Source organism: Manis pentadactyla, chromosome 4, assembly GCF_030020395.1.
Source record: "Manis pentadactyla isolate mManPen7 chromosome 4, mManPen7.hap1, whole genome shotgun sequence".
Classification (NCBI taxonomy): domain Eukaryota; kingdom Metazoa; phylum Chordata; class Mammalia; order Pholidota; family Manidae; genus Manis; species Manis pentadactyla.
In genome coordinates this window covers 9,183,248-9,206,252 of record NC_080022.1, presented here as the reverse complement: position 1 = coordinate 9,206,252, position 23,005 = coordinate 9,183,248, and the positions used below count along the sequence as shown (strand labels likewise).

Here is a 23,005-nt window from a genome sequence, read left to right as displayed (position 1 = left end):
ACTCGACTTCCCCAATTTGGCTCCTAGTTTTTCAGCTTATCTCCAACTTCCTCATGTGCCTAATGAGGAAATTTCCTTGTTCCTAGAAATGGCACAGGAGGGCTTCCCCTCTGGTAGGGAATACAAAAGAAAAAGAAAAGCTGTCTTGCCCATTTGTCTGTTTGAGTGGTGTGTGTAGTGTGGCAAGTCTGTAAAAATTTACTAATAAACTGTGCCTCCAAGTCTCTACTTCTAGACATGGTGAGCATCCCTGAAGTTAGGCTTGGAAATGTCATTCTTTGGCACTGAGGAATGCCAAGGAAAAGCCAGACTCTCGCCCTTCTGGAAGTGCCATCTTTTTCTTCCACGGTCTGTCTTATGGGGGAATGTCCCTCACCTCCAACCTTGTAGAAGTTACTTAATGTAATGTCCCGGTATCAGCTTAAATTGTTCTCCCTACCTTCCTTCACTCCATAAAAACTATGCTCCAAGAATTGTTCTCATCACACATTGTTTGTGAGCTCCCAAATACCCCATACAAACAGTACCACTGTTGATGAATGATTCAATAATCCTCTAAAGTGGAAAGATATATTTTTCTCCACCTGTGTTCACTGAAACCCACCCTTCAGGGGAAGACTGCTAACAATGCTCACAGACAGTGAGGATAAAAACCCAACTCTTACATGGAGGAAACATCAGTTTCCAGAATATCAACTAAGATTCAAGAAGCACTGTCTGACAGTGATAACCGGGGTTCTTGTTCACAGAGTCAAAGAACGAACTTCGCAAACACTCAAAGTAGGAGAGCCACGGAGAGGCTTTTATTTAAGGATAAGGTGAGGGGACAGAGCTCCTGGTTCATGCCAGGAGGGGACAAGAGAGCCCGTGGTGGTGTGTTGTCTAGGGGCTTTATGTGCAGTTGAGGATTTTTAGGAATGGAGGTAAAGGGCTAGGGGTGCAGAGTGGTCCCAGAGTGCTCATTTTTGATGAGTAACAGAAGAAATTTGCTGCTCTGATTCCTTCTCAGGGTAGCAACTTCCCTCTGGGAGCATGTAGACTGCCTGCCCTGCCCCCAAGGTGGGCTGGGTTGCTGCCTGTTTGCTAAAGAGTGTGTTAAGAATCTCACTTCTTAACTTCTTGGGCTGTTTATAACTGGACTTGCTTATTACCAAATTAATCTTTTGCCCAGGTTGCAGATTACTTGATCAGGATTAGAGAAGGAAAAACAGCATATAGGTACAGTTAAAAATAAGATGGGCCTTTCGGCAGGCTAAGGTAAATTTTAGTGTCATGATCTACTTGACACAATGAAGTCACAGGTTATGCTGAGATACTTTTCTTTATCTGGAAAACATTTACACATTCCAGGCCAAGTTGCTCCTGGCCTTTGAGCTTTAGCTGATTTCACTGAAGAATGCCTATATTCCTAGTCTGGTATCTTTACCCTAAAGAATTAGTGTGACTGGGACTTTGAGTAATGCTTAACCCGGAGTTTCAATAGGGGCTTCTTTTGCACATTGTTGCATTGTGCTGACCGTAATTATCTTGCTTTGCTTTTTTCCAGAGGCCCTCACCCTACTCTTTTGGGCTAAGTCCAAAGCTCTATCACTTTGGCTGTCTTGAATAAGTGGCCTCAGTTTCTTCGTGGTGGTGGTGGTAATAATGATACCACCTGTCTGGTTTCAGGCTTATAGAAAGGATCACAGATATAAATATTTCATCAACAACTAAAAATCAAGACAAATATAAAGTGTTAGTATTGTCCCAATAAGGAATGATCAATCTTACTTCTCCTTTCTTCCAAGAAGCAAACCATAGAACAAATCAATAGAACTAACCATAAAACTCTCACGAACAACACACTGCCCCCAACATTCTCCCCATCTGGTCTTACATAGCATCTGGAAAAGTCAACCTGCTAGCAGAACTCAGAGACAAAAGCGCCTCTACAAAATCTGAAAGGCTGTCTGCAGACTTAGGGGAGGTACTCTAGCACTACAGACTAACAGAGAGGAAAGAAAAAAACCACTGGTGAAAAAGAGTTTATTTTCTGCCATACTGGAGAGTGGGAATGCACAACTCTCCTTAATTTCATGTGCTCTGTGCTAAAACCAAATATTTTATTTTAAAATGATATCACAGTTGCTTAGAAATGCATAAAGTAGCAAAGTTCAGGAAATGGCTTAAGGAAATTACTATTGAACACGTGCACAAAGAGGAAGATGGCTACTGGAGCATACTGAGTGGCCCAAAGCTCTGGTCTGCTCCCAGGCACAGCAGGAGGAAAGGCTGAGTGACACAAATTCTCCATGTATTTTAAATGCAAATAAAACTTGGGTCAAGCACATCAGGTGTGTGAGAAAGTAGTCAGCTTACTCAAATGCCTGTGAGTCATGCATTTTCTGTTTGGATAAAAAAAAAACTCTTTTAATCCTTTCTCCCATTTCAATCCTTTTATGTGAAATTAAGAATTCTCATACAGTAAAGATTAATTCAGAAAGCCTAGAAGTTACACTTGGAAAATCCCTAGATCCAACATAGAGGAGTTAAAGTTGGAAATGAATGGAAACTTTTTGAATTTTACTTTTAAATGATGATGTTTCCAACTGCTTGTGTTTCAGCTTCTATAATGTTATGGGTTTGGCAAAGGATTAAATCTGAGAAGCTGCATTGGGTGGGTGAAAAAAATTTTTTTTCTTATATGAGAAAATTATTTAATTTTAAATCAGAGTTTAAGACAACAGGAGCATTTACACTGCTATACATGACTATGAAGTAACTGTAAGGACAGCAACTGCTCTAATGTTTCGGAGGAAGGAAAGCACCTCAGGCTGGGGGCGAGCAAAGGGTTTGATGAGATACTACTGGAGTTGAGTCTGGGACAACAGGATTTTTCTAAAACTTCTGGTTCCAACACTCACTCATTATTAAGCTTTAACCAAGGTAAGTGACCATTGTGGTCTCATTCTTACCTGTAAAGTGGAGATAATCCTTCCTTCCTTATAGGGTCCATGTAAAAATTAAATGAGATGGCATATGTAAAGCTCCTAGGCCCATACCTGACATTTAGTAGTTACTCAGTAATTGATGGCTATATGATCCACATCCCTTTCTCATTTTTAAGGCTGATATTGGCCAAGGAACTCCCTCTTTCTCCTAAACAAACACTTTGATTTAGCTTTTCTTTTAAATGAAGAGAGACAGAGATAACAATTTAGGAGAAAAAGAAGTAAAGGAAAAGCCAAAGGGCCTTCCAAACAGAGTGGGCATTTTAACCTACTGCCAAGAAGTAGAATTTGCTTTGTCCTACTCACATATTTATTAAAATGGGTTATAGATTGTCTCACCTTAAGTCTGTCACAATTTTTCAAGAGAGGGCAAATACTGATATAATAATATTGACATGCAGAAAAGGGATGCGAACCACATCCCTGGGGGTAACCAGTCAACCTAAGAAAGCATGAGCATATTATTCTTTTACTCACCATGTTTATACTAGGGTAGAAAACCACTACTCTTTGGGGGACACAAATATTTCCTGTCTTTTCAATTTAGCAACTGAACATGATTTTCCACCACACAGACTGCAGTTTTGGAAGGTAGAGTGAATTCCTCTGAAACCTGAGATGGTCACTCTAAGATGACAACTTAAGAACTTGATTCTTCTTAACTGAACTACTAATAGGAAATGAAGACATGTTTTAAACTTTTCCAATTTTTCTGTTTCAAAAATAGAGCTTCAACAGTATGGTGTTGTCTCCCTGCTGCTTCTGGCTATTGAGCTGCTCGATTAGGGTGGGAGGCAGGGCCAGCTAAACCCCACTTGGCAGCTCCTTCACCAGTAAGGCGCCGCATGGGGAGGTGGGGGCTGCCTGGCCGTTCTGGTCACTCCAGCGAGTCTCAGGCCACCACTCCACCCCACTGCCTCCACCCAACACGCTTCTAGTTCTCACAGATATTTGAGATTGGACCAAGTTAGGACAGATCACGGAAGGGTCATTCATCATCCAAAATTCACCTGGAGCCAGAAAGAGCTCAGACTAAGGGAATCATTTTAGTATGCCAGGATATCAGAGAAAAATAAAACAAAAACCCTGTTGCCAAGAATTTGAGTCATTTCTCTATACACAACAACTTAAAGATACCTCCTCTTAGCTGAAAAAGAAATCCCTCTGGTGTCTCACTTAGGATCAAAGTCTTTGAAAACAGAAAACAACATTCTCTAAGGGATAGATCACTGTCTGAACTGAATTTCATTTAACCTAAAGTTTTGTGCCAACTTAAATACACTAAAATCCCAATGCTTGTAAGAAGGCATTCACCTATTACTTGCTTATAGGTACCTGGAAAAGCTATTATGGGGATAATCAGTTCAACTATAAAACAGAGCAGTCATACATAATGACAAAAACAGATACAAGTCATAAATTGCCTTTTCCCCTTCAGAATCCATGCAGGCAGGCAGTCAGTACATTCTTTCGTGCAAAGATAAAACTTCTGTCTTGAATAAACAGTGCTTTCAGTCTTCTTTGAGCTTTATAAATATCTTGCCTACAAAACAAACAAAAACAAATTCTATTTCTTAAACAAAAGGTAGATGGACCCCTCTGCCCTCAACAAGGTCACAGTATATCTGATAGGAGGTTGGCTAAGGCAGAGGCTGCCTGAGAATCTCTGGGTGCAGGGACATGGAAGTCAGTTTCCACTGGATCACTGCTATGCCCCAGATCTGGTTTCCTAATGGTCAGGGAAAAGTTTTCTTGGAAGAGAAGTGGTTCCTCCACATGCTGTATCCCAAATAGAGACCAAAGAAATGGAACCAAATATTATCTAAAGTCTTAGCTAGGTTTTCCACTGAAATATCTGAACAGTCTTAATTTCTCTTTCTTATTCTTTTCCTGTCTCATTTAACTTACTTGTATACGTCTTTAGACAGTTTTCATTAAAGCTTTCTTGTTTTCCTGTTTGTTTGTTTGTTTGTTTTTTAATGTATAGACACATGTCTAGAACAAATCAAGAAGTTAGCAATATCTCAGAAGTGTAACTAAACAAGAGAATCAGCACACAAGTGCAGAGGATCGGGTCTTAGCTCTGCAATTAACAGGTTGACCGTGGGTAAGTCATATCACCTCTGGGCCTCGTTTCTTCATTTCTGTAATGGGGCTAACACTATAATGGGGCTATCCTACATACTGACCAAGTTATTTTGGTGATCAAATGCTATCACATGAGTAACATGACGTTTGCAACCACCCAGTTTCTTACCGCCTGCAAAGGACATGGTGATGGTCATTGATGGTCATGACCAATCTAACACAAGAATGACCACGGCCACCACCATTCCTTGAGGGCCCACCTGTTGACACAGATGACATGATGGTCGTTACTTTGCCGGCTAACACAGTGATGTCAAATAATAAGCTTCTCTGCTGGGAAGTTAGCAGTAATAATTTTTTTTTATATTCTCCACAGTATCTCGAAGAAAGCTTTACACACACAAAGGAAAAACATCAGTAAAGGAAAAAACAGAGCCTCTAGAATTAGCTGGGCTTGCTTTCAAATCCATCCCTATCATTTCTAGTTGTGTGACCTTGAAAAAAATTAACTCCCTAAGACTCAGTTTCCTGATCTGAAGAACAGACAGAATGCATCATACATAAGACAGTGCATGTAAAGGTCTATCACAAGGCCTGACAAACAGAAGGTGTTCCAATAAATGCTTATAAGTTAGTATGTGACCCATAGCGAAGCAGGCTATTTCAGCTTTTTTCTACTAATGCTATCTGCACTGAGAAATAATATAAAACTATTAGATCTTTATCTGACTCATAACAACTGATTTATAACACTAAAGCAAAGGCTAAAATTACATAGAATAAAATGTTAAGTAAAAACCGACAAATTCACATCTCCATGACAAAAATTTAGATCTGTAGGATTTGAGCTGGGTAATTTGGGCTTGATAGAAATAAATGCCAAAAAGCAAAGGAGAAAGAAGTAAACCTACCATACAACTGCAAAAGTTGTCAGTAAAATTAACATGTAGCAAATAATGAACCATGACTTCTAATTTCCATGAATAACTGACTGATGAAAATACTTTCCATTAAAAACAGAGAAAATTATTAAAATATGTGCATTCATAAGCATAGACTCAAAACATACATGGAGTCAGAAAGGTAGCCAGGATCAAAAGCAGTCTATACCATCTTGATAAAGACACAGAGAGGGATGCAAAGTGGGACAGACCCGAGCAGAGGTTCCATTGTGATGATGAAAAGTGCTCCTCTCCTTTGCTGGAAGAAATTAAGTATGCTATTGGCTTTCTTCCCTTAAGAAGACCAGATGACAGCTGTACAGAGCAAACACTGATTTCTATGGGGCAGAGAAAAGAATGGAACATTTGCTCTATTGTTAACATCTGAGATTTTCTTATTTTGAAAAGATCTTTTTTTTTAGAATAACTAAGCAGTTTTACTGTAAGAATATGGAAATATTACATAATAATCACAGACAGAAGGGAATTGAGTCTAATATTCTTAAATAAATCCTTAAATAAATAATATCCTTAAAGTATAACAACAAAGCAAAACTGAAGGAACAAAACAGCAGCAGACTCACAGACTCCAAGAAGGGACTAGCGGTTACCAAAGGGAAGCACTGGGGGAGGGCAGGTGGGGAGGGAGAAGGGGATTAAGAGGCATTATAATTAGCACACATAATGTAGGTGGGTCATGGGGAAGGCAGTATAGCCCGGAGAAGACAAGTAGTGACTCTAGCATCTTACTATGCTGATGGACAGTGACTGCAATGGGGTGTGTGGAAGGACTTGATAATATGGGTGAATGTTGTAACCAAAATGTTGCTCATGTGAAACCTTCGTAAGACTGTTTATCAATGATACTTTAATAATAATAATAATAATAATATACTTAAATAAATCATATTCTTAGAAAAGACTCCAGAGGCAATCATTTTAGGGAGGGGACCAGATCTTAGAGGTTCTACTTGAAGGGTTAGCGTCATTTTGCTAAGATCTAGGTGAGGGAGTCATGGGATATATGCTTACAGCTTGATGGCTAATCCCTAAACCGTATCACTTTAGCTCTGGAATGTATAACCTGATTTCTGGGGGTTGGATGAATGAGAAGAAAAGACTAAGAGAAATAAAGGATTAAAGGGCATAGGATATTTCTTATACTTCCTTGAGACTAATATTACAGAAATTAAGTAATATAATTTATTATAAATATAATTTATATTTTATTATAAAAATATAATGAGAAATTCCAGAGTAGATATCCCAGATCTGAAATTAAAATTTTGCTGTGTGTAATTCACAGCATCCATCCACAGATAACTAAGACCTGCAGATCTTTAACCTTAGCAGCAGAATGAATTCCCTTTTAACTTCTGTGTTTTCACAAACTTTACCTCTTTTTTCTCCTCAGGTCAGTGGGATGGGAAATTGCCATCATTTTTTCATAGGTAAAGATTAACAAGATTAACATTAACAGAGAAAATTATTTAAAGGTAGCAAGGGATTAGAACCCAGGTATAAACTCTCTTCAATGCACAAGCCAACATCTACAGTAAGAGAGGCATGAGCCTGACAATCCAATAAAAACTTCAGATTCTTGCTCCAGAAAAATACACATACATACAATGTTTGTAATTAATTTCAAGAGATTTGCTGAGTTCTCCCCTCAAAGCCCATCAACCAAGGTTAAAGCCCTGGGGTCTTTGCAGCCAAGCGGAGCTGGCTGGCTGGCTGGCTGGGCTCAGAGTTGCAGTTCTGTCTTCTCTGGCCCATGTCTTTAATCATGGGAACTCAGGCACTCCTTAAAGGAACACTTCCCACAGGCCAACAGCTCATCGCTGTGGTCATTTGCACTTCCTTAAACTCCTCTTGTATACACAGAAAAGCAAACACAACACTCCCCCAAAGTAACATTAAAGGTCTGATTTCAACCCACAAAAAATTACAAGAAAATGGAGATCTTTAGCCAACTAATCACATGCAGAATAACAGATGACCTGAATGGGTATCCAGTTGACAGACCCAGCTTCTGAAGTGGCCATTTCCAATGTACAGTGCTAATTTTAAGTTTCTTTGCTTTCTCATCTTAGAGATATATGGACTAATTTTTATAATACATCCAGAGTTCTTGGTATCAAAATAAATTACATAGCAATTCCTCTGAATACCAGCCCATGGTGCCAACACTGATTAGCTTGTTATAGGCAAGAGAAATACATAAAGAGAAATATATAAAGGACACCAACCACATGGGGAGCAGGGTTCCCATTAAAGAGGCCTCAGGTCTTGGAAAGCAGTACTTTATGCAAATCCAAAGATGATCCAGAGCACAATATCCAATAAAATGCATGGTCCCTGCCACTCAGGTTCACAGAGATCCGGGAGTGAGGGTGGAGTAAGGAGTATTCTGCCCTTCCTTTCTGCTTAAGTTATATTCTCATGTTGACCCTTTCAAGCTTCAAAAACTATTTTCCAGGGGAAACAGTAGAACCAGGAAACAAACGAGACTTCCATAAATGAGGAAGGATAAAGAAAGGGCCAATCCTTGTCACCAGGATGGTGCGGGGAAACTCTGGAGAAACCTATATAAAGTCTCACCCGGGGAGAAGTCACAGGCAAGTTTCCAACATCCTCATCCTCAACCAAAGGCTAGTTATAGAGGGTTCCTAACAACCACACTGGCCCAGAAGGAGTTCAATCTCCCAACCTGTGCCCAAGACATTCCCCAGCTGTAGACGGTAATACAATGGCTTTCATTTCAAGAGCCTTAACGGTTTCCTGGTGGCGAAAATCTGAACATTTTACCCTGATGCAAATATAATGGTCAAAGTGAAGACCCTTCCTCTTGTTCAGTCTATACTTCTCAAAGTTTTCGTAACACAATATCTCATTTTATTCTCACAGTAAGCCTGTGAAGTAAGTATACTTCTATTTTGACTGAGGAAGACCTCTCAATAAACCATAGGTGTATTTATTTTTCAAATTAAAGCAAAGCCTGGGAGTACAAAAACAAAGAAAGAATCATAAAACCAAGGAGAATTTCCTGTTAATCAGAATTTTAAAAAATGAAATAAAACCTTTAAGCAGGGTATCTACAACTGAATATCTATGTGCACTTGGTTATAACAACCTTAGCAGCTAAAACGAGAGCGCTGAGAACTCTGCACCGCCACTGTGGTGGTTCATGTCGCCATCAGGGGTAAAGGGCCAAAGGCAGCTTAAGAAATGACTCAAGGCAGAAATGTGCACACTCCTTCAGACTTTGAACCCAAGTGTTTCCAAATCATGATTTAGAAAGCATCTCTTGCCTTTACCTTTCACCCTTTCTCTATAAGAGTGTTGCCGATTTTGAACCACAGGCAAATGGTACACTTTTGGTCTGGTTTAATATAATATAGTATTGAAAAAACTGATCTGACTAGAAAACTATCATCTCTAGAAAACAGTTTTGAAAACAGGAATAAATCCCAGCTTTCACACATCGTTACTGTGAACACCATGCAATAAAGAAATGTCACGCAACTCCACTTTCTTAGCTGCTCTTCGAGATATATTCCTATGTGGCACCATTAAAGTCTCTTTAAGATAAAGCGATTTTTACACCTTCATGGCCTGCAGCCCAAATGCACCTGTGATTTCACTCCAACAAATGTCTACAGTCAATAAGCAGAGAGTGCAGGTGCTTTCTCAAACCTGAGTCAGTCACGAAAAGGTCCGTCTCTAAAAGGAAAGTTTGTGAAGTTGGTGGGAAGGAGAGGAAAGCAGAGATCATTAGGGCTTTTCCTATGTCATTAAAGAGCAACCCCAGCCATTGTATCCAGCCTGCTGGGCTGACAGCCATACTTGTGATACTGGGCAACCCAGGCTTTGAAGGTGCTTTGCAAGGTTTGGATTCATGCTGAGAAACCCACAGAAAAGCACTACTCAGGCAGGATTAGAGGCTCTCCACTTAAAGCTGTTTCTGAGAAATCCTAGGTTTCATCACTGCTCTGGCCTCACAAATTTACTTGGGACGGTTCCAAGTTTTTATCCAGCCCCTTAACTTGGGTAAAAAATGTGGACAATGCATTACTTCTACCTTAAAGGAAATCTAAGCTCATTAAAACCTATTCTGCATTTCTAGTTGGAGTCAGTTTTTCTAGATGAACATATTTTTTGAACCATTCATGTCTGTGTGTCAAGAAGTAAAAGAATCATACACAAGAAACCAAACCAAGCCAAACAAAAAACCATAAATAAAAATTCAACTATCTTCACCTTTTCCAGCTTCACACTTAAAATTAGCTCCTGCTGAAAAATAAAGTGTGGAACAACAGAAGTCCACAAAACAGGAGGCCATTGAACAAAAAAGCCACTAGACAGCAAGACACAGCAGAATTACACCACTGCCCTTCCACTGCAGGATTTAGATGACCTGAGGGGCTGCTTCAACTCCTGAAGACTGCATTTCAGTTTGGACCTACCCTGTACACTGTGGGGAATAACTGGTAGATTCTAGGCAGGAGAATGGCACAATCAAATTCTGTTTTAAAAAGTGAGTTCCTTCTGGTGGCACTTTGAAAGATGCAATGAAGTCCTGGGGTCAGGAAGTGATTGTAGTGGCCCAGGGAGCAGATAACCAGAACCTAGAAGGAGGCAGTGGTAGTGGAGAGAAGGAAGGAGAGGTATTTCAGAGGTAAACTCAATGGACTGGGTACCAGGTTACCAAAGGTGAGGGAAAGGCAGCCACGCGAGGCAGTACAGTAGTGCAGAGAACTCAGGAGGTTAATTACAATTGAATTTCACCGCTGTTTCCTTACCTTGGCAGCAGAGTTTGATACTCCATGTGTCACGTTTCTGATAAGGCCTCCAACATTTCCATACTTTATCAGTCCAGTAACCCCTTCAGATACATCATTCAAAAGCCCCATGGGATTGCCAAGAAAGTCCACTGATCCCAGGATCCGAGCTGCCTGGCTGAGGAGTTCCTGCCAATGGGAGTAGGGAGAAAAGAAGAAAACCAGTTTAGATTTGCAGGTAGAGTGTCCCAAGCAAAAGGGTTAGAAATCTTCCTTGTCCTCCATTCCCATCAACACCAACAGTTACCTTTTAATTCTCAACTGCAAGCTCCTGTGCTTTCATAAGCTCCACCTAAACTTCTCCCAGTACACACAGCCCAGAGATTATTTTCAATAATATTGCTTATAAATACTCTTCAAAGTCACTTAGAAGAATAAGAAGAGCTATGAGACAGGAAAGATTCTTTACAAATATTTCTGAACATATATATCATACTCTCTTTCCCATCATTCCCCCAACAAGGAATTGGGGTGAATTGCTGTGAGGGAGGGGGTAGATCTGTAGTCCCCTCATACTCTGTGGAGTGTGTGGTGCTGGCGAAGGGCATATTTAGATCCATCAAGTGACCCCTACTCTCTGTGCCTCCACTGCCTGACCCCAGGTTCCAGTGAGACCTGCTACATCACTCTCCTTACTGTTCAGTTTGAAATATCACTAGAAAAGTCAAGGAAGGAAGCAGAGGAAGAGAGGGAGGAGGTGGCTGAGAGGAAAGAGAAAAGGAAGCTAGAAGAGGATATATTTTAACTTTGGCAACTAACAAATTTGATATGATCTTGACCTATCTATTCATCAAAAAGTATGCCTTGGCTTTATATTTTGGTCTTTGCAGTCTGGATAATAAACATAAAATGAAGTATGTCCAATTTGATTTTAAAAAGTTTTAAGTTCAACTCTAGGGCAGGATCTTATTGGCTCTAAGAACACCGGTGTGGTTGCTAAAAGTAGAACCATGCCCAGTAAATAGAGATCACAGTATTTTGTTATCATTAAAGCATCAATTAAACCCTTACAAGTTGTGACTCGTCTAGTGGAAGCCCCTGAGACTAGTTCTCTGAAGGACAAATCTAATAGCTCATAAATCAAATGCATTCTTCAGGATTTTCGTGATGTGTATGGGCTTCATGGGCTGTGACCTGACCCACAACACAAGAATCAGGGCTGAAATGTTCACTGGGTTCTCAATAGTAGTGTCTTGGTAACCAAAATTCCCAAACAACTAAAACAAACATTCTGCTTATGCCCCAGCCACTAAGTACTTCTCCAAAGCTCACCTCCTGGAAATGTTTGAGGATATCATTGATGATGAACTCCTTGGTCTCATAGGGATGCACCCGAGTGAATGGATCTAGATTAATCACAGCATCTTCAAACCGAATCAATGGAAATCCCAAGGTACTTTTTAGGGCCTGGTTTGGGAAGAAAGGAAATGACACACTTTAGCTATATGATGGCACTCCAGGGTACTATAATTCTGAATTCCATGAAAGCTACAAGTCATGTTAACCTGCCAATAGGAATCAAGGTTTTGACATTTACAGACAAGGATTTTCCCACAATTATAAAAGTAAAAACATTTGGAAAAAATATATAGATCACCCAAAGCAATGTATATCACATAGAAATAAACACTATTAGCTTCACATCTTAATTCTAATTTGTTTTGTATCTGTATGTTTGTTGTGTTTTATTTTTGGACTTAAGTATACACACATAAAGGTGTACTAACCAAATGTACACTTCAGTGACTTTTCCCAGAGTGAACACAACCACATGACCACCACCATAAAGTAGATTACTACCCCATCTTGGAAGCATCTCCCCCGCCATTTGTGGACTCCCAGTCACTACTCTGTTCTCCCCGATGGTAACCACGATCCTGACTTCTATCACCACAGATTAGTTTTTCCTGATTGGAATTTTATACATTGAAATCATCAGTATGGACTTTGCTGTACAGGATCTTTTACAGTCAACATTAAGTCTGTGAGGTTCACTAGGCTGTTGCATGTAGCTGCAGTTTAATATTCTTTGCTACATAGTTTTCCAACACAAGAATACAACACAATTTATTTAGCCATTGCTGTTGATTAAGTTGTACTGCTTCAGATTTTTTGCTATTATGATAAGTGCTGCAATGAACATTCTTGGACATGTCTTTTGGGGCATTTTGGGGACATGTAATTTGTATGCATTTTTCTTGAATATATACCTGGGAGTGGAACTGCTGGGTCATAAAGAATGTAAATTTTCAATCTTAGTATATACTGCCAAATAGTTTTCCAAAGCAGCTGAACTGGTTTACACTCCCTTCAGCTGCCTATGAAAACAGACTAGAATACACTCCTGTTGTTCTACATCCTCATCAACACCCGGCGCAAGTAGCTTTTTAAGAAACAAATAGTATCTCAGTGTGGTTTTGATTTCCATTTTCCTGCTGAAGAACAGGAGTGAACACCTTTTAATACACATGTTGGCTATTTGGATATCTTTTTTTGTTAAGTGCCTACTCAAGTTTTTTGCTCATTTTTTTCTTATTGCTTTGTAGTTTTTCTTATACAATCTGTACACAAGTCTTCTGTTGAATACATGTATTAGTACAAATATCTTCTCCCATTCTGACTTGTCTTAATACTCTTTGAATAGTGTTTTTTTGATGATCAGACATTCTTTGTTTTAATGAAATCCAACTTATCAATCTCTTCCTTTCTGGTAAGAGCTTTCTGTGTCCTTGTTATGAAATTGTTATTTAGAGAGATTCCTAGGAAACAATGGCAGAGTAAGGAAGGCAAGGCAGAAACCTCCTCTCACATATATAGCAAGGAAACAACTACAGCAAATACAACTAACCCTAAAAAATACCCAAAGACTGCAGAACAGACCATCTGCACCTGGTAAAGAAGAGAAGACCACGTTGAGAAGAGAACAGCGGCAGAGCTGCTACTGATGGGGACCCAACGCCTTCCCCCATCGCAGCCCACATGCAGAAGGGAGAGGAACTCAGCAGGGAGGGAGGAAGTATGCAGGAATGCTGCACCCCTGGCCCAGAAATCCGCTCTGGGAACAGAAGTCCACATTGGATTGGGCTTCAGTGATTAATGGGGCTCAACACAGGGAGAGCCGGAGCACTCTGGGAGGCTCAGACTCCTACTGCTTGTGGAGGACAGGCACGCTCCACTGGTCCTGCTGAGACCCAGTATAGAGGCGGCAGTCTGAATGATTTATAAGCAGCAGGAAGTGTGCCAGAGGGGTGAGGGTCGGAGGGAGCTCTCTCCAGAGGAGGAAGGGCAGGTGGATGATACTTCCCCAGCCCTCCTTCAGCCCACTGGTTGGGTGCTCGCAGGAGCCAGCTCCAAAAGCTTTATCTCCCTTGCTGGTGGCTCAGCCCCACAGCAGTGCTCCCCTGCACACCTACCCCACTGGCCCAGCAGGCAGAGGGCAGTCCTGCCTACAACAATCCCAGCAGAAGTGCTGCCTGGCACACAAAGGGCACAAGCAATCAGCCTCTGTTGACAGAGATCAGGCAGGCAAAAGACAGCCCTGCCCACAGCCCACCAACAGCAACTATGGCTCTACCATGAAGGAGGACCAGGAACTGGCAAGCAGAGTCTCGAGCTCCTGGGCACCACAGGACACCTTCTTCATAAGGCCATTACTTTCTTTTTTTTTTTATTAAGGTATCATTGATATACACTCTTTAGAAGGTTTCACATGAGCAACATTGTGGTTACAACATTCACCCATATTATTAAGTCCCCCTACCACACCCCATTGCAGTCACTGTCCTTTAACATAGTAAGATGCTATAGAGTTATTGTCTTCTCCGTGCTATACTGCCTTCCCCATGACCTACCTATAGTATGTGTGCTAATTATAATGCTCCGAAAGCCCCTTCTCCCTCCCTCCCCTTCAGTAACCCCTAGTCCCTTCTTGGAGTCTGTGAGTCTGCTGCTGTTTCGTTCCTTGAGTGAAATCATTTGGTACTTGTCTTTCTCCACCTTGCTTATTTCACTGAGTATAATTCTCTCTAGCTCCATCCATGTTGTTGCAAATGGTAGGATTTGTTTTCTTCTTATGGCTGAATAAGATTCTATTGTGTATATGTACCACATCTTCGTTATCTATTCATCTACCAAGGGACACTTAGGTTGCTTCCATATCTTGGCTACTGTAAATAGTGCTGTGATAAACATAGGGGTGTATATGTCTTTTTGAATCAGGCATCTTGTTTCCTTCAGGTAAATTCCTAGGATTGGGATTACTGGGTCAGAGTATTTCTAGTTTTAGTTTTTTGAGGAACCTCCATGTTGTAAAGCCATTACTTTCTAGACCAGGAGGCATAGTGGCTCTATGTAAAACAAAGTAAGAAAACCAGAAATCTAGACAAAATGAGGAGGCAAAGGAGTACATTCCAAACAAAATAACAAAATATGACATCAGAAAGAGGGCTAAATGAAATGGAGATTACCAAAATTCTTGATAAAGATTTCAAAGTAACAGTCATAAAGATGCTCACTGTCCTGGGATTAAAGAATGATGATCTTAGTGAGAACTTCAACAAAGAGAAGATTTGAAAAAGAGCCACTCAAAGCTGAAGAACACAATAACTGAAATAAAAAATACAATGGAGGGGAAGAATAGTAGACTGCTGAAAGTAGAGGAGACAAGAGTGGAAGAAAGAATAGAGAGGAACTACAAAAACAACCAGAAAATGATTTAAAAAATGGCTGTAAGTACATATCTATCAATAATTACCTTAAATGTAAATAGACCAAAAGCACCAATCAAAAGTCACAGGATAACAGAATAGACAAAGAAACAAAACCCATCTATATGCTGCCTACAAGAGACTCATTTCAGACCTCAAAACATATACAGACTTAAAGTGAAGGGATGGAAAAAGATATTTCATCCAAATAAAAGGGAGAAAAAAGCAAGAGTAGTAGTACTTATATCAGACAAAATAGACTTCAAAATAAAGAAAATAACAAGAGGCAAAGAAGGACATTACATAATGATAAAAGATCAATCCTACAAGAGGATATAACTATTGTAAATATCTATGCACCTCAACATAGGAGCATCTAAGTATGTAAAACAAATACTAACAGAACTAAAGGGGAAAATGTACAGCAATACAATCATATTAGGGGATTTCAACACCCAGTTACATTAATGGACAGATCATCCAGAAAACAAGGAAACACATCAGATCAGATGTACTTAACATATATATATACACAGAACATTCCACCCAAAAGCAGCAGGATACATATTTTTCTCAAGTGCACATGGAATGTTCTCTAGAAAAAAAATCACATATTAGGACAAAAAAGAGCCTCAATAAATTTGAAAAGATTGAAATTGTATCAAGCATCTTTTCAGATCACGATGGTATGAAAATAGAAATCAATTACATGAAAAAAACAAAAAACCCCACAAATACATGGAGGCTAAACAACATGCTTCTAAATAATCAATGGATCAATGAACAAATCAAAAAGGAAACAAGCAATACTTGGAGACAAATGAAAACAAAAATACAACAGTTCAGAATACCTAGCCAAGGCAATTAGCCAAGAAAATGAGATAAAAGCACCCATATTGGTCAGGAAGAAATTAAACTGTCACTATTTGCAGAGGACATATTATATATAGAAAACTCTAAAGACTCCAGCAAAAAACTATTAGAACTAATAAGTGGTTTCAACAAAATTGCAGGATACAAAATCATTATACTGAAATCTATTGCCTTGCTATATACTAGCAACAAACTAAGAGAAAGAGACCTCAGGAAAACAATTCCATTTACAACGGCATAAAAAAAAAAACAAAAACCTAGGAATAAAGCTAACCAAGGAGGTGAAAGACCTGTACTCTAAAAACTGTAAGACACCAATGAGAGAAATTGAAGACACAAATAAATGGAAATCTATCCCACGCTCATGCATAAAAATGCTCACCTATCAAAGTGACCATCCTGTCAAGAGCAATTTGCAGACTCAGTGCAATCCCCAACAAAATACCAATGGCATTTTCAAGGAACAAGAGCAAAGAATCTTAAAATTCATATGGAACCACAGAAGACCCCCAAAAGCCAATGCAATCTTGAGAAAGAAGAACAAAGCTGGGGGTATTACACATCCTGACTTCAAGCTATACTACAAATCTGCAGTAATTAAAACAGTATGATAGTTGCACAAGAACAGAGCCATAGATTAATGGAACAAAACAGAGAGGCCAGAAAGAAACCCATACATATATAGCCAATTAATATATGATAAAGGAGCCATGGATATACAATGAGGAAAAGATGGTCTCTTCAATAAATGGTGCTGGGAAAACTGGACACTACATGCAAGAGAATGACACTGAATTACTGTCTAACTCCATAAATACAAGTAAACTCCCAAGTGGATTAAAGACCTGTAATTCATGAAACTATAAAACAGGCAAGAATATCTTGAACATAAGCAGGAGCGATTTTTTCTGGATATATCTCCCCAGGCAAGAGAAACAAAAGCAAAAATGAACAAGTAGGACTACATCAAACTAAAAAGCTTCTGTACAGCAAAGGACACCATCAGCAGAACAAAAAGGCAACTACAGTATGGGAGAATATATCTGTAAATGATTTGTCCAATAAGGGGTTAGCATCCAAGATATATAAAGAACTCACAAACCTCAAGCCGAAAAAAACCAAATAACCCAGTAAAAACTGGGTGGTGGACCTGAACAGAAGAAATACAGATGGCCAACAGGCACATGAAAAGATGCTAACATCAGGGAAATGCAAATCAAAGCCACAATGAGATAACACCTCACATAGTTAGAATGGTCAGTATACAAAAGATAAGAAATAACAAGTGTTGGTGAGGATGCGGAGAAATGGGAACCCTCCTACATTGTTGGTGGGAATGTAAATTGGTATATCCACTGTGGAAGACACTATGGAGGTTCCACAAAAACCTAAAAATAGAAATACCATATGACCCAGTAACTCCACTTCTAGGAATTTACCCAAAGAAAAAATCTCTGATTCGAAAAGATATATGTACCCCTATGTTTACTGCTGCATTATTTATAATAACCAAGATATGGAAGCAACCAAAGTGTCCATCAAAAGATGATAAAGAAGATGTGGTACATATACACAATGGAAAATTATTCAGCCATAAAAAAGAAAGAAATCCTGCCATTTACAACAACATGGATGGACCTAGAGGGTATTACACTGAGTGAAATAAGCCAGGCCGAGAAAGACAAATACCATGTGATTTCACTTGCATGTAGAATCTAAAAACAAAACAAAACAAAACAAAATGAACAGAACAGCAGTAGACTCAGAGACACTGAGAAGTGACTGGTGGTTACCATGGGGCAGGTGGATGGGACAGATGAAGGGGATAAAGAGGCACAAAAATCTCAATCACAATACAAGTTGGTCATGGGGATGAAGAGCAGCATGGAGAATATAGTCAGTGGTTCTGTAACACCTTTCTATGTTGACAGTAACTACACTAGTGGGGTGATGTGATGTGTGTAACTGTTGAATCACTGTGTTGTATATTTGAAACCAATATAATATTGTATATCAAACATACTTCAATAAAAAAATACACTTAAAAAATTGTTACCTACACCAAGGTAATAAAGATATTCCCATATGTTTACCTATAGAGTTTTTATTGTTTTATTCTTCATATTTAAATCTTTAATATATCTGGACTTGATTTTTACATACATGGTATAGAGTTCAAGATTCATTTTTTCCAGATAGATATCTAATTGACTTAAGTAATATGTTGAAATGATTATCCTTTCCCCTATTTTAATATAGTGTAAATTTTGTCATAAGTGATTGTATTTATGTATCAGTTTCTGCCTTCTCTTTTTTGTTTCATTTCATTCTGCCTTCTGTAAATATCACAGTGTCTTAATTACTGCAGTTTTGTAATAATTTCTGAAATCCAGTAGTATATACTCTCCAACTTTGTTCTCTTTCTTCAGGATCACCTTGGTTACTTTTTGCACTTTTCATTTCCAAATAAATTTTAGAAGCAGCCTGTAGATCTGCCACAAAAAAATTGCTGGAATTTTCATCAAGACTGCATTGAATCTATAGATCAATTTGAAGGGAAATGACACTTTGTAATATTGAATATTACAATGCATTAACATGGTATGTCCCTTTATCTATTTAATTATTTTCTGTGTAGAAGTCTTCTATACCCTTTGTTGGATTTATTCCTAGCTATCTGTAATGGATTAAAAATGGCCATAAAATTCTTTGCAACTTTTACCATTAGTGGAGTCTAGTTCTCTTCCACTTGAATCTGCCCTTATCTTATAATTTGCTTCAACCAATAAAATGAAGCAGAAATAACACTGTACAGCCTCTGAACCTGGGCCTCAAGAGATCTTGGAGATTCTGCTCTGCCCTTTCAATGCTTCCACATTGTGAAGAAGCTAAGACTAGCTTCCTTGAACATGAGACTCTGTGAAGGGAAAGTCTGTTGACAGCCAACACCAACCTCCTGACATGTGATAAGGTCATCTCCTACCATTCAGTCTCAGAAGGCAGCCGGATGAAAGCCACAGGTGAGTCCAGCAGAGAAGCTCCCAGGTAAGTCCAACCCAAACTGCTGACCCACAGAATTGTGAACCAAGAAATGGTTGTTTTAAAACACTAAACTTTGGGATGATTTGTTAGACAATAGTAGGTAATGATACTGTGTTTGATGTTTTCTGAACATTATTGTAAATGGCATCCATCAAATTGTCCTTTTCTCTATAATTGTTGCTGACATGTAGAAATATAATTGACTTTTGAACACTGTCTCTGACTTTTTGACCTTGCTAAATTTACTTATTCTAGTAACTTATCTGCACATTCTTTTAGGTTTTCTAGGTACATACTCAAATAATAAATAACTCTACAAATAATAAAGTTTTCATTTTCCTGTCCAGTTCTTATATCTTTTATTATTTTTTTTTTTACTCTTTCCACCCTATTGCACTGGCTAGGATCTCCAGTATAAAAACTGAACAAAAGTGGAGACAATGTGCATCCTTCCTTGCTTTCAATGTATCACCACTGAGTATGATGTTTACTGTAGCTTTTTTATAGATATACTCTATCAGATTAGGGCAGTTCTTCTATTTTTTGTTTGCTGAGTTATCGTAAATGGATGTTGAATTTTCTCAAAAGGTTCTTGTGCAGCTGTTGAGATAATCACATTTTTTCCTTCTTTCATTTTTCTGATTTTTTTGAAGATGTTAAACTAAGCTTACATTCCTGGGATAAACCCAATTTGGTTATGGTTTTGATTTGTATTTGATTTTCTGGTATTTTGTTCAGATTTCTTTTTTCTATGTTCATGAAAAAATATGGTCCTTAATTTTCCTTTATTAGTTGATTATTTTTAAATATAAATTATGGTTTTCTGGTAAACTTCTTGAACATTTTTACAGTTATTTTAAATTCTGTGCCTGGTATTGCCAACATCTGGTTTATCTGTGGGTCTGTTTCTAATGTCTGTTTTTTCTCTTGATAAGCCTTGTAATTTGTGATTGTAACATTTTGTATGAAAACTTACAAAGTTTAGGTGAGTCTTTAGTTTTAGGATTTGAGCTTACTCAAGGCTGGATTTTAGTCTGTAAATCTTGGTCTACTTCAGTCTTTGTAAGGCCTAGTGTAGTGCTTCAGCAGTCTCGAATGACAACCAATTGCATTCCTCTACTTTAAATCTCCCAGCACTGTAAAACTGCTAAAAGGTCTATGTAGCTCTTCAACCCCTTGGCTGCCACCTTTTGCTTGTCTTCTCTCTGACTAGGTTGCTTAGAAATTAGCACCTACCTCAAGAAATAAAGTGGCTCAGACTATTGGGGGCTCTTTTCTACCTGTATCTTCTCTGTAGGACATTAGCCCCTAATTACCAACTCACTTAGGAGCAATGAAGTCTACTTTTGCTTGACAGCCCTATGAGACTGCCAAAACTTTACTCAGGTTCTCTGCCTTTAGGCAACTGCTTTTTGCTTGACTTCTCTACCTTTCTTCACATATCACTTACAAATTAAGAATTTCTGAAGAACAAAAGCAGAGTAAATGTTGGGCTTACCCTATCAAGTTTACTTCCTCTCATAAATATTGGGCCCCCAAGTCCTGGATGTCTTGGTAGCTTTCCAATACTTTCAAACAGACTTTTGGGTTTTTTTTCTATCAGGCTTTTCTTGTAGTTCTCAGATGGTATGGGTCTGCTATAAGCCAGTTAACAATTTCTAGATATGGTCTATTTTCCAATTACATTTTTATTTAACATGACTTTTATTTAACATTATTTCAAGGATTTCAGAGTACATGCAAAATATGTGTGCTCTTTGAATATGAAAACACTATTTCATGCTAATTATAATAAATCTTTGATCCACTTGGAATTTATTCTTTAATATTAGAGTGTGAATAATAAACTTAATTTTCTATTTTTCCATTTTGGCTATCTATTAGTCTGATAACACCTACTAAAACATTTACATATTCCCCACTTAATGAAAATCATGTTATATGAAAATCTCAACTGCAATTTAATGAATTTTCTATTTTATTTTCTCACTTATTTTTTAATCTTTTAGGCTGCCTTAAATTCTTTTTCAACAAAAGTATGTTTAATTGAAAAGAAATCATATAATTGAAGAAAACATAGATAAAGTTCTCTATACCAGAGAGTAGGGAAATTTTGTGACTCAAAAATGAAGACAAAAAAAAAGATTGATAAATTTGACATATAAAAATAAAAGCTTTCCTATGATTAAAAATGAAAAACAAACATACACTAAAAGCAAAGACAAATAAAAAATCAAAGAAATAAATACTTGCACCTTATATCAAAGACAAAACTTACATAAAGAGCTTCTAAAATTAGAGGAGATAAAAGATCAATAATGTGATTTTTTAAAAAATGGACAAGTGATATGACCAGACAGTTTAGCTCATAGAGAAAAGAATGGCCCTTAAACATATGGGTTAGGAGAAAGAGTAGAGTAAAAGAAAACTGTGAAAAAAGACACAGAGAAACAAATAGAAGAGTAAAGAGGAGAATCAGAAAGGACAGACATCAAGTATAGGGAGGTCATCATTATCAAATGTGGCAGAGGGCCCTACAAAGATGAGGATAGAAAAAAGGCCACTGGCTTTGGTGCCTTGGAATATCACTAGTAAGCTCCTACTAAATAATTTCAGAACAAAATATCGTAGAGCTTAAGAGCATCCTCAAGTTAATTCAGCCTAACACTCTCATTTTTTTAAATAAATAAAAAAGAAATGTTAAGTGGATGGCCTAAATTCATTTAGCTAGGTATCAGTAGATCTTAGACTTGAACAAGCTCATTTTCACAACAGTAACTAACTATTAGGTAGAAAGCATGAGGGCCAGAATGGAGGCTTACATAATTTCTCCTGAAAAACTTTTCTGCTACTCATTCACACATGCTACACCCAGCCAGGTAATGAGTGGTGATGGAGCGAGCATGCACCATTTTCCTCACTTCACTGAGAGAAACTGAGGCCCAGTAGGCCTAACTGTTTTGCTTAGAGCCACACAATAATTATGCTGGGAAATCAGATACTGACATCAGTGCAGCAAGTTTGTTTTGTCAACACAACTCTCAGCATTACTTTCTTCTCAAAGAGGAAATGAGATAAAAACAAAGGCTTAAGGCAGAAAGCTTTTACCCCCAACTTCCTCACTGCAACCAAACATTGAAGAAGAACCCACATAGTAGCAAAGATATTGAAACCTTTACTAACTTGTCAACACCCTCACAGGAGGTACTATCCCCTTTCTGAGTAGCTCATGTGCTTTGTCTGAACCAAGGAAATATTCTTGCCCTTCAGTAAAAAATTATCTTCACCTAGTCATTCACTGCTTTCTAGCCTCCTATACTTGAAAACGCTGAGATACAGCCTATTGGTATGAATTTTCCTGCCACCTTCAGGTTGTTCTGGTCAGTCAGAGTAGAAAAGATGCGAAGGAAAGGGCCTAACAGGGCTTATTTAAGAGTAACTAAATGACTAATCAAATACAGTAGTATACAAAGTTGATTTTTATTTACTTAAGTAGCGGTTTCCTGTTATAAAATGGATTCTGG

At 38.4% G+C, this 23,005-nt stretch overlaps 1 protein-coding gene across 15 annotated transcripts in view; it reads right to left on the bottom strand.

Moving 5' to 3' along the window:
* VPS13D (vacuolar protein sorting 13 homolog D) overlaps positions 1–23,005 on the bottom strand; it is a 286,614-nt gene that overhangs the window by 80,321 nt on the left and 183,288 nt on the right. For all 15 annotated transcript variants that reach the window (XR_008996895.1, XR_008996896.1, XM_057499741.1 and 12 more), the window contains 2 exons: positions 12,133–12,267; positions 10,822–10,989 (listed from right to left, as the gene is read on the bottom strand). Coding sequence is in view for 13 of the 15 variants with exons in the window: in XM_057499741.1 (XP_057355724.1) it covers positions 10,822–10,989; positions 12,133–12,267 (303 nt within the window). In the remaining 2 variants the exon portion in view is untranslated. The remainder of the gene's footprint in view (positions 1–10,821; positions 10,990–12,132; positions 12,268–23,005) is intronic.